The sequence below is a fragment of the Acartia tonsa genome, chromosome 11 (genome assembly GCF_053477335.1).
Source record: "Acartia tonsa isolate MP-2025a chromosome 11, ASM5347733v1, whole genome shotgun sequence".
Classification (NCBI taxonomy): Eukaryota; Metazoa; Arthropoda; class Copepoda; order Calanoida; family Acartiidae; genus Acartia; species Acartia tonsa.
In genome coordinates this window covers 40,848,545-40,863,726 of record NC_137270.1, presented here as the reverse complement: position 1 = coordinate 40,863,726, position 15,182 = coordinate 40,848,545, and the positions used below count along the sequence as shown (strand labels likewise).

The following is a 15,182-nucleotide window of genomic DNA, read 5'->3' as shown; positions in this document are numbered from 1 at the left end:
AAACATTACTTTTAGGTCTCAGGTGTTTGAGGTAAAAAATAATCTTAAGTATACAATTAATCTGATATCTTAATTACATAACCCCAAAAAAACTTCCCTAAATTAGAGAACTCAATTAGTGAAAAAATAAGTTAGGTAGCCATTGAATAAAGAAGGCAAGATAGATAGCTAGCCTAAAGAATAAAGATAACAAGTTAATTAAATGGCTAAAGAATTAGGATAGCAGGCTAGATATCCAAAGAAATACTATAAGATTACAAGCTAGATTATTATATAAGAATAAAGATAGCAATCAAACAGATAGCAAGTTAATAGATAGCTTTATATAGAATAAAGATAGAATTCTAGATTGCTAGATAATAAAGATAGAAAGAGAATAAAGATAGTAAGTTAAATAGCTACAGAATAAAGATCGATTATGATAAAAATCTATGTTGCTAGATGATTAAGATAGTAAGCTGGATAGCAAAAGAATAAAGATAGCAAGCTGGATCCATTGCTAAAGAATAAAAAGATAGCAAGCTGGGGATAGCAAGAGAATAAAGAAATTGACTCCACCCATTTCCATTCATCCATCTATTACTATAATAGCGAAGGAAGCATTCGTCTGCATAGCTTATGTATTGACCAGGGATCTTAAGGGATAAGATAACGAACTATACATTGATATACCCATATGTGTGAAACAAAATTACCCCTTCAGTAGTTTTAAGTTAAAAAAAGTTTGGACACTACTATATAGTATGTAATCAACTAATAGAATTTCAATCAAGGTACCCAAAGTTTTTGAGCCAACGAATAAGAAGCCGTGGTCGGTTAAAAATCTTTGGGTACCAATGTAACCAGTTAAGTCTATTGTCCCCTCCCTGAATAATTAGCTAGCACACATAACAGTCAACAGAACAACTCGATTCTCGAACTCAACTTTCTGCTACAAAGGAGTAAAAACACGATTGGGGTCAAGTTTGTGTCCGCGCTAGAAAATCATTAGAAAAATACATTTTTTTATTTAAAAATGTCAAATTTTATCTAAAAAATAATTTTAAGTGAAATTTTATGATAAAATATGTTAATATTTTTAAAAAATATTAGTAGACACTAACTTGATTAGAAAGCTAACCTAAAACGAAAAAAATGAAATAATTACCATAATTTCTCTTTATATATTTTCCCTTTATTTCTTTTTAAAATCTGCCTTTCTATTATTAGGGTCTGTCCGTCCGTCCGTGCGTTTGTAACGGTTAGCTCTTTTCATTATTTTAAACAGGTTAGAATTGTCCTATTGATTTCAAACTTTGCATGCTGATTCCTTTAACAGTTAGTTACGACAAAGAAAGCGTAGCAACTCTCTTGGGTCGTTTTAGTCTCTTTTCTTTCCAGTTTTAACTCATGGGTAGGATTTTGGCTATTTTTCTGCGCTATACATGCTAATACTTTGTCCTTAGATACTAGGGGCTCTGCAAAAAGTTGTTTAAAATTAATCTTTAAATTGAGATTAAGGGGAATTTTTTTACAAGAGAAAAGGTCCCAATTTTCAAATGTCGTCGGTTTCGCGGATTTTGCGCAAATTATTGCCGCGCATTTTTTTCTGCATTAATTAATTTATTGATTAATCGATTGATCACACATTTATTCAGAACGAAAACAAAATGTAAAAAATGAAAATCTCGTGTTTTTATATTTTTTATATATATTCGACTGTGACAGTTTTTTATTTAAGGTTTTATGGCTTTTTATTGAATGACACTGTTAAAGAGAACTTTAATTGTTATTTGACAAAATTTTTCCTTTCATTATCGATTTTTTATTTTTAAATATATTAAAATATGGACATTGGTTTATCGTCTAAGACATCAATATTTTGATCATTGCGAAATTATATTAAACTTAAAATTTTTAATGAGGTGAAATAATTTTTATGTAATTTGAATTTTCAGATGTCAGTTTAAAACATGAAAATTAATTCTTAAGTGCCAAGAAAGAAAAAAAATAGAAGAATGGCTGGGGGTGATCAAGGGCCGCCCCAGTCATCTCCCGTCGGGATGGGGGGTGTCCCACCGCCCCCTGTTCCGCCAACCCCATCAGCCAGCGGTGGTGGGGCTGTTGGCAGTTCAAATAGCAGCGCAGTTCTCAACAGCAGTGCTTCGGTTCAGGTTTGTAAAATCCTAAGTTTTAAAACGATTAGGAAGTCTGTTTGTATGTCACCTATAATACAGCTATGACTTTAAACCTTTATTTAAACCATAAAAGATAACATAACTACCTAAATTTGAGATACTGCAAATTACATTGATTTTTAATGGGAATTCTTTAACATTTGTTTTTATGGGTAATTTTTTTGCCAGGGGCTCTTTCTCTTATACATGGTATTAATACCCATCCCCAATTTAGATTTATAAACTTTTTCTGGGCCTATGAGAAGATTTATGATTTACTGAAAGATCTTTCGTTATATAAAGCTAGAAGGCAGATGAGATCCTGTTACTTCTATACTAAGGATTAAAAATCATATCCTATATCTAGGTGGCTTCGGCTGTATCAGTGGGTGGAGCTACTGGCGGGGCAGTTGGAGGCGGAGTCGCCCCAGGATCTGCAAACGCCCATGCTAGAACGACTAGGCAAGGCGATAGTAAATTTTTAGGCTGCAGGATTCGTAACTAGATATCATAGAATAAAGTTTATTAGATAAGAACGGATAAACGATTTTAATCTTAAGATTCATAAATTTAGAGTATTTAAAGATATGTATTAAATAGAGTACCTAGAAGTTTATTTTGTATCCCAATCTCTTTTTTTTCTTTGTGTTTTTCCTTTTAAAAGATTTAAATAAAGATTTATAAACCTTTTCCATTAGGATATTATTATTCATATATTTTGTTCAATGCTTTTTTACACATGTATATATTATGTATGACTATGACCCCAAGGACTCTTAAAATATTGGTCTCCAAAACATTTGCGTTGCAGACTGACAGACCTACAGACAAACTGACATACCTACAGATATTCAATGGATTTTAAAAACTGCATTAGTTTTCATAAAAACTAATCTTGTCGGGGGAAAGTGCATTTTTCCAATTACTCTTTTCTACGCCCTTGCTCCAAGGTTGATGATGGAAGGTGTTGGCAGCCGCGTGATTCGCGGTCCCGACTGGAAGTGGGGCAAACAGGACGGCGGCGAGGGCCATGTCGGCACTGTCAGAAACTTTGAAAGTGTGGAGGAGGTGGTGGTGGTGTGGGATAACGGAACGGCGGCCAATTACCGGTGCTCCGGCGCCTATGATCTGAGGATTTTGGACTCGGCGCCAACCGGCAGCAAACATGATGGAACAATGTGTGATACCTGCAGACAACAGCCTATTTTTGGTATTAGGTAGGTTCATTTATGGATAACAAGGGAGAAGGATGTTCATTTATGCTAAAAATAATCTTAATAAGCCAAGATCCAATGATGCACAGGAAAGGCTTCATTGAAGACAAGACGCTTAAAATATGTGACAATGACTATTCCAGATTATTTATAGGCCTTCTTTTGTCAGTTAAAATGTGCTAGCATAATCCACCGTTTGCCTGTTAGCATCCTTTTAAGTTCACAGATTTTTGGAGATTATCGATAACAGGAACATTTCACTGTGAACTGCACTAGATCCAATAACACCCGATATTATTTTCTAGATGGAAATGCGGAGAGTGTACAAATTATGATCTCTGTTCTTTTTGTTATCATGGGGACAAACATCATCTAAGACACAGGTAGGTTTCATTTCTATACAAAAAAGTAGCTGGATGTGTGTGTGTGTGTGTATATTTCAGAAAAAAAGGAAAAGTGTTTTCAGTAGGTACACTTACTTTTTAATTTATTTTTATTTTTTCCCCTATCAAATATTTTTCATTCCCAACCAAACATGATGTTTTTTTGATTGTTAGTAATAATATCCTATTCCTTTTACAACAAGGTACAATGTTATTAGCGATGCATCTCTATAGTCAAGTCTAAAAATGTAATAAAGTATGTCCTTAAACAGTATCCTGTATTTCCTTACAATTTACTTACAATTATGTGTAGACTTGTGCATTAATATACTGCTTATACAGACATGACATTCTACAAGTGTTAATCTTTGTTTGTCCTACCGTTTAAAAGCTTCACTGTTATAGATGTTGTCATCCTTGTTTTCCTTAGATTTTACCGAATAACAACAGTGGGGAGTGAACGAGTTCTGTTGGAGCCAAGAAGAAAGTCCAAAAAGATTCCAATCAGAGGCATTTACCCAGGTATTAACCTTATAAAAAAGTAACAAGATGTCTGTCTGTCTTTGTGTCTGTCAGTACTAAAGAAAACTAAGAAGAAAGTCCTAAGAGATTCCAATCAGAGGCATTTACCCAGGTATTAACCTTATAAACAAGTAACAAGATGTCTGTCTGTCTGTCAGTACTAAAGTAAACTAAGTAGAAAGTCTAAAGAGATTCCAACCAGAGGCATTTACCCAGGTATTAACCTTAAAAAAAAGTAACAAGATGTTTGTCTGTCTGTCAGTACTAAAGTAAACTAAGAAGAAAGTCTAAAGACATTCCATCAGAGGCATCTACCTAGGTATTATTATCCCAATATACGAATAACAGGATGTCGGCCTATCTTAGTTTCAATTTGGTTTTTATATCGCAGCAACTCTATGAGTTGTAAATTCGTATATTTTAGTGCTTGCTAATCAACCTTTCTGTGTTGAGCATTATTTGCTTGTTTGTATTATCGAGTAACTCAAGTGGGGAAGACTACCCTCCACTTTCAATAAGCAGGGTCAAATTTGCAGAATAAACACCCCTGCCTATTCATTTACTAAAAATATCAAATTTACATTTTTCATTTTATTTCGTTTTTGTCGATGCTTTTATGTGCCAAATACTAATAAAATAATATAGCAGCTGTCAATAGTTGTGACGTTGTTTATGCCGAGATTCGAACCCATCACGATTACCTCTCATTAACTATCTATCTATGTATTGTCTAGGTGCTCGTGTAATCCGTGGTGTGGACTGGCAGTGGGAGGATCAGGATGGGGGTAATGGACGTAGGGGCAAGGTCACTGAAGTACAGGCAGGATTACTGGGATAATTAGGAATAATATGGCAGCTATTCGTAAACCCTTATATCTATAATATATGGTCTGTCTGGCAATTGACGTAGGGGCAAGGTTAATGAAGTACAGGCCAAATTACTGGAATAATAGGACACCTATTTTTTGAATACTTATATCTATAATACAAAGTAGAATGATGTCTGTCTGTCTGTCCGTCCGTCCGTCCCTTAAGATCTCGGTAACGACTGAACCGATCGGATTCTACTCTTCAGGGAATATACCTACTGGTCCTGTGGTGGTTTTAGGCTATTTTCTTGGGGGGTGGGACACCCCCAACCCCCCTTAAAAACAAAAAATCCAACCCCCATTTTTTTTTTTTTTTTGAAGGGGATTTCCTTGGTCCTTTTACGTATTTCGCCCAAATTTTTTTTTATCACCTCTTGGGGCAAAGCCCCTAGAGGCTAGGGGCGAAGCCGCTAGTCTATGATATAAAGTAGAACGATGTCTGTCTGTCCGTCCGTCTGTCAATGGACGCAGGGGCAAGATTACTGAAGTACCGACAGGATTACTGGGATAATTAGGAATAATAGGACAACTATTTATCAGACCTTATATCTATAATAATAAGTAGTACTATGTCTGTCCGTCCGTCTGTCAATTGACGTAGGGGCATTTTATATGGGGTGATAATTATTATTTCTAGGGATACCCTTCCACGAAATTATTAAAACTTTCCGGAGACCTATAAAAAGCTCACTGTTAAGGAGAAACATTAGTGAAATTTTTTTTTACAGCTAACACACACATACAGACAGACATCCTGTTACTTTTATATTAGAATTATGTATTTTTCTTATCCCCTTGTGACTGAATGTAGGATTGGAGTGCTGCTAGTCCCAGGAGCGCAGCTTACATTATTTGGGATACTGGTGCGAAAAATCTTTACAGAGTTGGTTTTGAAGGTAATATTATTAAAGAAAGCGCTTGTTATTATTTTTTTGTAAGTAGCGAAGCTACTCTATATTTCAATTTGTCTGTCCGTTAGTCAGACAGTCCATAGGGAGAAATGTAATATTCTCGGCTGTTTTTAAAGATATACATCGGAAATAGTTAGAAAAGATGCCTATGACAAGCCTATCTACTCTATTCATGTTATGCCCGTCTTTTCTGTTCACTATGCTTTAAAAGATATAAATCTTATTTCTTAAAGGTTTCAAGATTGTCTTCAAGTTTTTGCATATTTTCTCTTGACTTTCTATGGTTGTATAATCAGCAGATCAATTGTATAGATGTATATACAGACAACTACAATTACTTTCTGCTACTTGGCTGTGTTAGTATAAGCGACACCATTGGTTGATTTTCAATGACCCAATAGAAAGATTGCACAAGGCAGTTGCGATAGAGAGATACATTTATTAAATCCTTTCTTCCTCTAGTGTTTTACTCTAATGTGTAATCATCCCTTAGATATACAGTATACATGATAACTCCTAACTTATTATTTCTAGGCATGGCTGACCTTAAAGCAGTGAGCGACGCCAAGGGCGGGTCCGTGTATCGTGACCACCTACCCCTGCTGGGTGAGTGTGGCCCCGGGGGTCGTAGTGGTCCCACTGGTCTTGTTGTTGGTGATCCTGTCAGTGTGGACCTCGAGCTAGAGATTGTTCAACATTTACAGGTTTGTTTATGTTTTAGATTCTAGGCAAATAATGACAATCATTGATATAAAGAAGACAATTTTTTTCTGTCATTCAAATGAATCATTACAAAGTCGATTGGTAATTTTTAGAATTTTGGATATATATATCCCAAAGAAGAGGATGTTTGTGTGTGTGTCCCATTAAAATTTTGTGTTTTTTGCCTTTTTCTTTAGATTTAAATATTTAAAAATTGTAAGTAAGCTTTAGAAACTAATTACACGTTTGTGGGGGGTTTTTATGACTGTAATTTGTACACAAAAGAAAAGTACCTAATCTTTTTTCCAGTATGGCTCCAAAACCGATTAATATCGGCAGGATTAAAATCAGTTCTCAGCCATACTAAAAATCATGTATAGCATCGTATTACAGACAATTTCTACGAACACTTAAATAAAAAATCATAATTTCAAATCCTGAACTGAAAAAAACTTGTATAATCTTATAATTTTTCCTTTTAATATCCGTGGAAAGCTAACTATAATACGATGCGATAAATAACTAGGTATTCATTTTAAAAATGCGCCAGTCTTCATGAAAACTAAACTGATAATTTTTTTTTCCAGCATGGACATGGTGGTTGGACGGAGGGTATGTACGAATGTCTGGGCCAGACAGGTACAGTTGTTGGCATTGACGAAGATCATGATATTGTTGTCTCCTATCCAAGTGGCAACAGATGGACTTTTAATCCTGCCGTGCTGACCAAAGCCAGCAGTCCCATGGTGGCCAGTGGCGGCAGCAGTGGATTGGCCACGGGACCTGGTGGGGTTATTAGTAATTCTAGCGGTCTTCTGGGTGCGGCTGTGGGTGGTGCCGGCAGCCCGCCATCACCGCTCAGCGGAGCTGGTCTTAGTGGCGGCGTTGTCAGTCAATCACAAGAAACGACCCAACAATTTACAGTTGGTGACTTGGTTCAAATTTCTTCCGATTTAGAAAGTATGAAAATCCTACAGAGAGGTCATGGAGAGTGGGCCGAGGCTATGACCCCAACTTTGGGCAAAATCGGGCGGATACAACAGATTTATCTTGACAATGACTTGAAGGTTGAAGTTTGTGGCACTTCATGGACCTATAATCCGCTGGCAGTAACGAAAGTAGCGGGAGAGTCGGGCATTCAAGGCGGCAGCTCTGGCGAAAGATTATCTGCTTTGCTTAAGAAACTGTTTGAAACACATGTTAGTGGCGATGCAGTTGAAGAGCTAGTCAAAGCTGCAGCCAATGGTGATGTTGTTAAGGTTGAAGAACTGTTGGGCAGGTCTGACTGCAATGTCAATGGCGTTTTTGCTGGGCATACTGCCCTGCAGGCCGCTAGTCAAAATGGCCACCTTGAAGGCTTGCGCCTACTGCTGCGAGCCGGTGCTGATCTCGAGCTTGAGGACAAAGATGGTGACCAGGCTGTGCATCATGCAGCTTTTGGTGATGAACCTGGTGTTATGGAGGTGTTAGCTGCCGCGGGGGCTGATCTAAATGCCAGAAACAAGCGGCGACAAACAGCTCTGCATATAGCAGTCAACAAAGGTCATGTTGGGGTTGTCAAAGTATTACTCAGCCTTTCCTGCCATCCTTCTTTACAAGACAGCGAAGGAGATACTCCGCTTCATGATGCTATATCCAAGAAAAGAGATGATATGCTGGCCCTACTGCTAGATCATCATGCTGACATTACTCTAACAAACAACAATGGCTTCAATGCATTGCACCATGCGGCGCTACGCGGTAATCCCAGTGCTATGAGGGTTCTGCTTGCCAAACTACCCCGTCCCTGGATAGTTGATGAAAAGAAAGATGATGGGTACACCGCACTCCACTTGGCAAGCCTCAACAATCATGTGGAGGTTGCTGAATTGTTGGTGCATGTGGGCCGCGCTGCTATGGATCTACAGAATGTTAACCTGCAGACAGCTTTGCATTTGGCTGTGGAGAGACAGCACACTAATATTGTTAGGTAAGACCATTTGATTTTTTAAAAAAGCGATGCTTTTCTATAATTATGGTAGGTCCATCCGTCCGTAGCTCTTTTCGTTAACTTAGAGATGATAGAATTGTCCTATAGATTTAAAACATTAATTTGAATAATTGTTAGGTGCGATTTAAAAAAGTAAAGCAACTCTATAATCGTTACCAGAAATTCCGCTCGTTCCTTGAGAACTTGCAAATTTTTGTTGAATTTTTTTGCAAAATATTTTTATCCTATTCATCTGATTTTTAGAAGAATGATTACTAGGACAACAAGGTATCTACAATATTATAAGAGATTATTTTTGAAGATTTTGAAGAAAGGGGGGGGGGGGGTTAATGCAACCATCTCGTAATCAACGTATAAATGGCATCTGAAATTTTGCAAGAGTAATCCTTGGTAGGTCTATTTTCCCTAAATCGAACAAAAAGTTTGATAAGTAACGGCTAATGGCTGGCGGCTCAGCCGTTTAGCCATTTTTTTGGTATTCTCAATGCAAATCCATTACGAAACCTATCTCCACATAATACTCTTTGCTGCTGCAAAACGTTTTAAAACGATTCTAGCCGGTAATTGATGGTACTAGAAATAAAAAAAAATGTTTTTTTGTATCCTTTCACCTGATTTAAAGCAAAAATATTTTTAAAAAATTTGATTTCTACGTAATATATGACAGATTTGCCCTAAAAATAGCCCCCCAAAAAAAACGGCTAAGCGGCTGAACCGTTAGCCGTTACTTTTCCAACGTTTTGTTCGATTTAGGGAAAATAGACCTACCAATGTTTACTCATGCAAAATTTCAGATCGAAATTCGAATTCTAAGTGTCATTTATACATTAATTACGAGATGGTTGCATTAACCCCACCCCCCCCCCCCTTATGAAAATATGGGGGGGGGGAAGTTCTGACACTTTTGCGTAAACGGTGAGTATAGGCTTTATCTTTGGACTGAGAGGATAGGTTATTAGGGATAAAATCATTCTTATATGATGAATTTCCCCCAGATTTAAAATTTTTTGGATAGGCCTCCAGGTTCCGGAGCTCCAGGCCTCCTGGTGGTCTCTGTACAGGTAAAATTGAAAAAAAAATATAAGAATGATTTTATCCCTAATAACCTATCCTCTCAGTCCAAAGATAAAGCCTATACTCACCGTTTACGCAAATGTGTCAGAACTTCCCCCCCCCCCCCCCCTTGGAATGTTTATGAAATACTAGCTGCTGCGCCTCAAGAAAACTATAAAATAAAATTGTCTAAAACCATCTTGGGACCTATGTGAAGCGTCCCTAAATCAGTTTAGCAGTTAATGAAATCTTAAGAAAAAATGAAAACTTACTACTTTATATAAAAGAAGATGTGGGAAATGTAATATGAGTACCTATTTATATTGTTGTTACATTTTCAGGTTATTGGTACGCGAAGGTTGTAACTTGAATATAACAGACAAGGATGGAGATACTCCACTGCACGAATCTTTGAGGCACCACACACTCTCACAGCTCAGACAATTACAGGTAATCACTGCAGATTCAATCCAGGGACTGGGAGGGAGTGGACATAGTCCCCAAAGTTTTATGATAACGTTTCCTTATTCGTTGGCTTAACAACTTTGGAGACTTTTATTGGATTTTGATTGGATTGTTCATGAAGTTGAGTGTTCAAACGTTTTAACCACTGATTGTAATGGCAAAATAGGTAATTTTGTGTATTATCATTGTGGATGTACAATGTTCATTGTACATCAATATATTGGCCTTTGTCTTATCCTTTTAGATCGCAGGATTCAACCCCTCCCCTACATAATGGATTTGTTATTATTTGGATGTTACACCAGATTTTCATTTTCTCTAATAAAGTGAAAATCGCAATGGGCTAAAATCAAGATTCACACCGTCCACCCCCATAAGCCCTCCCTTTTCCCTGACCAATAAATGAGTTCCATGTTAGCAACCTTAATTGACGGCAATTTTTCCCTGTCATATTCCATATTCATTCCCTATATATTATATATGTTTTATTTTACAATATTTAAATATGAAATTCCTTTTACTGGGGCTTGTAAAATTGAGAACTTAACTGTTGAGTGAGATTCTAACGGTTTAAAAACCCAAAAAGCCTTACGACTTTATTTAATACTAACGAAGTGAATTTTTCTAGGGACTATTTCTCTTCAGAGGGTGGTGGTATCCTCCCCCCTAAATAGTTATAAACCTTACCAGGACATATGTAAAACTACCCTATAAAGGAGAACCATATCGGTTCTGCATTTGCCAAGATACTTCGGTACAGTCACTCAGACAGAGATCCCGTTACTTTTATATAAGGTTGATTATGATTTTCTTTTATTATCAGGATATGCAAGATGTTGGTAAGTTGTTGATGGGACTGGGGTCCGGGGGTTCAGACAAGAAATCCTCCGCCAGTATTGCCTGCTTCCTAGCGGCCAATGGAGCTGATCTCAGTATTAACAATAAAAAGGTAAAAATTTTAATTCTGGGGGTTTATTTTTGCCTGCTGTAAAGTTGTAAGGACCTAGGATCAAAAGTTTCTAAATAAAAGAATGAAGGAAGTGGACTGTGTTATCTAGAATCTTTTTATCAATCAGAGAAACCAAATATTTTGTAAAGCTTTTTTATTATCAGAGACCCAAGTTTCTTATAAGATTTTGAAAGTTCTTAATGATTTTTATAGTGAATTTTTTCTTTTGGTTATATTGTTTAAAGATTCTCATTGTTTCTATAATTTAAGAATCGATATTATCTAGATGTTGCACCAGATTTTCATGTACTGTCTTAAAGTGATACTTGCAGCTAGATAAAATAACGATACCCTCAACCCTCTGTTACCCCATTGCCTTCCTCCTACTGGATAAACGAACTGGAACAATAAATGAGGAACATTGTAGCAACCTAACGACAAATTTTCCCTGTCAATATATCCATGTACTTTATATCCATTTTTAAAGGGTCAAACGCCGCTAGATCTGTGTCCAGATCCCAACCTGTGCAAAGCTTTGAAGAAATGCAGACAGGACGTGAGCGGTCAGACTATGCAAAACATTGTCAGGTAATAGTTATTTATCGCTTCGTTTTATAGACAGCTTTCCACGGATATTAAAATTAAAAGTTTTATGGATTTTCAGTGTACAATCGTTTCAACCATAAATTGTAATCTACAAAATGGGTAATTTTGTGTCATCATTTGGGATAAACATCAATTTATCGTCTATTGTTTTATCCTTTTAGATCCCTGCCCTAAATCACTTCTCTATTCAGGGGTGATGGAATGATGCAAGGGCGTGTGGAGGAAAGTTTACTGGACGAGTGTATGGTCTGTAGTGATCAGAAGAGAAATGTTCTTTTCACCCCCTGTGGTCATGTTACTGTGTGTTCAGGTTACCTTTTTGAATTACTTTTAAGATGCATATATCACATGAGAAATTTTTTTTCGGTTTTTTTCAGTGGTGTATATTCTGCACTAAATTAATCTTTGGGTCCGGCTGCAAAAATACCCGCCCTCTAGTTTTTTTCCCGAGGAGGGGGTAAAATGGAAAAATCAATGACGGAGCTAAGACCCCCCCCCCCCCCTCCCATAAAAGTATTTAAAAAATTCAGGCTTTCTTTTGGCTTAATGGAAACACCAGTTGGTTGATGTACGCTCATTTGAGTTTTATGGCACTCTTTATGTCTCCCCCCCCCCTTTCCCCCCACCCCCACACACACTAAAGATTTTTCATTTTTTCCTCTACCTTAGCAGGGTGTCCCAATGCAGAATAGGTATACAGTGTATATTATACACCCCTGGATATTTTAGATAACTACCCATCAAATTATATTTTTTTAGGTTGCTCTTCTAGAGTTAAGAAATGCCTACTATGTAAGGTAAGGTTGCTTTTATCACTGCCTTTGATGAGGAATATTGTTTTTGGGTACTTTTCAATGTATGCATTTAATTTTTTTGATATTTTGACATTTACACATTTGTTATCAAAGATCTCTAAAGTCCTGGTCTCTAGTAAACTTTTTAAAAAAAAACAGCTTAATATTTTTTTTTCTTATCTAGGAATTTGTGGATGATAGACGACCTATTGGGGATTGTACAGTATGTACAGACAATCAAGCACAGGTTAATAAATAGATAGACAATCAGGTAGACAGATCGACAGACGGACGGACAGATAAACAGACGGACGGATAATCAGACATTACAGACAGACAAGCAGACTATCTATAAGACAGACAGAAAATCGGAATGACAGATAGGCAGGTAGGCAGGCAGACAAACATACAGACAGACAATCAAACAGACAGACAGTTAGTTGAAAAGACTGACAGAATGAAAGATGATAATATAAATGTCTGTGGACAGTCCTGTGAACTGACGAAGAAATGGCAAATAAAAGTTGAAATTTAAAGAATGATTGTTCACAAAGATAGGTAGATACAAACAGGTTAATTATATAAATTTTTATTTAGGTTTTGTTCAAGCCTTGCAATCATATGGTGGCTTGTTCTAGTTGTGCTGCCTTTATGAAGAGATGTGTGGAGTGTAGGTAAGAATAGATAGATAAATATACTCTACATTTGTTAGGCAATGTTTGTTTGACCGAATTTTTTTTAACGTTACTTTTATTGATGATGTCATCTTTGTTATCAACATTCTATTATTTTTTTTAGTAGCAAAGCTACTCTATAATTCAGTATGTCTACCCGTCCCTCAGTCAGTCCGTAACGCTATGGGGGAAATGTGATTTTCTCGGCTGCTGTTAAAGATAGACAATTGAAATAACCATTTTTGGAGTACCTCAAGGATGTATATTTGGACTCTTTTTTTTTTCAGGGATAATATAGAGAATAAGATATCATTCAATGTGTGTTGTGGTGGGAAGGATGGTAATCTTGAGAAAGCTGATGACAATGCGGAAACTGGTGAAGATAAAACTGGTAAGTTTAACTACTTAGTGTACCTGCTTCATAAATAGGGTATTTTTGACCTTATGCTGCCGGTCAGGCGGTATTCATTCTTATTTTTAAAACTAATTGAAAATAAGGAGGGGTGAGATTGTTTTTCGTCTGCTTATCAAATTAGGTCAGGTTAGGTTATATTGGGCACTTGGTAGCACCGCAAGAGTTAGGTCACAGTAGGCTTAGGCATTGCTGGAGCTAGCAAAATTTTAATCTGGTTAATTTCCGCTTGATTAAAACCCAATTTCACCCACCCCCTAAAAATAGAATAGAAATCGTCCACGAAAATGTTCCAGGCTACTTTATTTAGAGCCAACTTAATGAAAATTAAATACCTATATAAGTGTATGTTTATATTATAAAGATGTTTTAGGAGCAAGCACCCTGCCCTCAACAACAAATAGTGCAGCTATCAACAATTCTTTAGGCCATAACACAGGTACAGTCATCATTAACTTTGCCTAATAGATATTGTAGACAAAAAAAAATTGGATCAATAGGAACACAGTGAAAGAACAATCTGGACATATTATAAGTGGGGGGTGGAAAAGTATCTCTCTCCCCATTATTAATTGTAGATTAAAAAGAAAATTTTTTTTTTAAGTTTAAGATGGGGTCATTTTATTTAGGGGCGTTTTTTCTTACGAGGGTTGTGATTGAGTTAAAGCTTTTTCAAGACCTATGAAAGCTACCATGTAATTTTTTTAGATTTCTTATGATTTTTTATTTAGGAGCACCAAAAACGCGAAACAAGGATGGTAATGCCGCGCACATACTTGAAGATAAAAACAAGGCACAGAAATAATTAGCAATAGAATATATTAACAGGGATCCTAGGGGATAAGACAATGGATGATATATAATATGTATGTATTTATCATAAATGAACCTAATTCCTTGTCCCTGAGCATCTATAATTTTTTGTCTGCGACGTTCGAGGAAAATTCTTTTTTCTCGGCTGCTATTATAGAAAGACGGTTGATTTTTCAGGAAAATAAAAGCTTCTACTCTTCAACTGACTTTGTCTGTCAGTATGCCTGAAATGCTAATAGAATATGTTAAACAAAATTGTGTGTGACCACTTAGCCACCACGTTCTAAAAATCATAACGTCATTCTTGTCTATTATATACAGTACACTTTTTTCCCACTCCTGCTTGGTTGTTATCCTTATTTTTATATTCATGAGCTTCGCTACCTATTAATGTTATCATCCTTGTCATTCTATTGCTTAGCCTATGAGGATGGGATACACCACGAGATCTTAATTTGGTGCTTCTCTGAACTGAATCTTGATTAAGTTCTGACACATTTGCGTAAACCTGGTGTATAGGCTTTATCGTTGGACTGAGAGGATAGGTTATTAAAAATAAAATCATTCTCATATGATGAATTTTCCCCAGATTTAAGATTTTTTGGATAGGCGTCCAGGTGAGCTCTGAACAGGTAAAAATTAAAAAAAAATTTAAGAGTTAGATGTCAG

General features: G+C 36.5%; 1 protein-coding gene across 1 annotated transcript in view; it reads left to right on the top strand.

The window, feature by feature from the left end:
* The first annotated feature begins 1,930 nt into the window (after positions 1-1,930).
* LOC145332297 (E3 ubiquitin-protein ligase MIB1-like) overlaps positions 1,931-15,182 on the top strand; it is a 24,844-nt gene continuing 11,592 nt past the window's right edge. Inside the window, exons 1-19 of the mRNA XM_080177262.1 lie at positions 1,931-2,153; positions 2,524-2,618; positions 3,107-3,373; positions 3,676-3,753; positions 4,184-4,275; positions 5,010-5,095; positions 5,956-6,040; positions 6,590-6,759; positions 7,345-8,726; positions 10,142-10,250; positions 11,089-11,214; positions 11,702-11,802; positions 12,012-12,130; positions 12,580-12,617; positions 12,799-12,861; positions 13,212-13,288; positions 13,576-13,679; positions 14,074-14,139; positions 14,432-14,493. Of these exons, the coding sequence (XP_080033388.1) occupies positions 1,998-2,153; positions 2,524-2,618; positions 3,107-3,373; positions 3,676-3,753; positions 4,184-4,275; positions 5,010-5,095; positions 5,956-6,040; positions 6,590-6,759; positions 7,345-8,726; positions 10,142-10,250; positions 11,089-11,214; positions 11,702-11,802; positions 12,012-12,130; positions 12,580-12,617; positions 12,799-12,861; positions 13,212-13,288; positions 13,576-13,679; positions 14,074-14,139; positions 14,432-14,493 (3,276 nt within the window). The 5' untranslated portion in view covers positions 1,931-1,997. The remainder of the gene's footprint in view (positions 2,154-2,523; positions 2,619-3,106; positions 3,374-3,675; positions 3,754-4,183; positions 4,276-5,009; positions 5,096-5,955; positions 6,041-6,589; positions 6,760-7,344; positions 8,727-10,141; positions 10,251-11,088; positions 11,215-11,701; positions 11,803-12,011; positions 12,131-12,579; positions 12,618-12,798; positions 12,862-13,211; positions 13,289-13,575; positions 13,680-14,073; positions 14,140-14,431; positions 14,494-15,182) is intronic.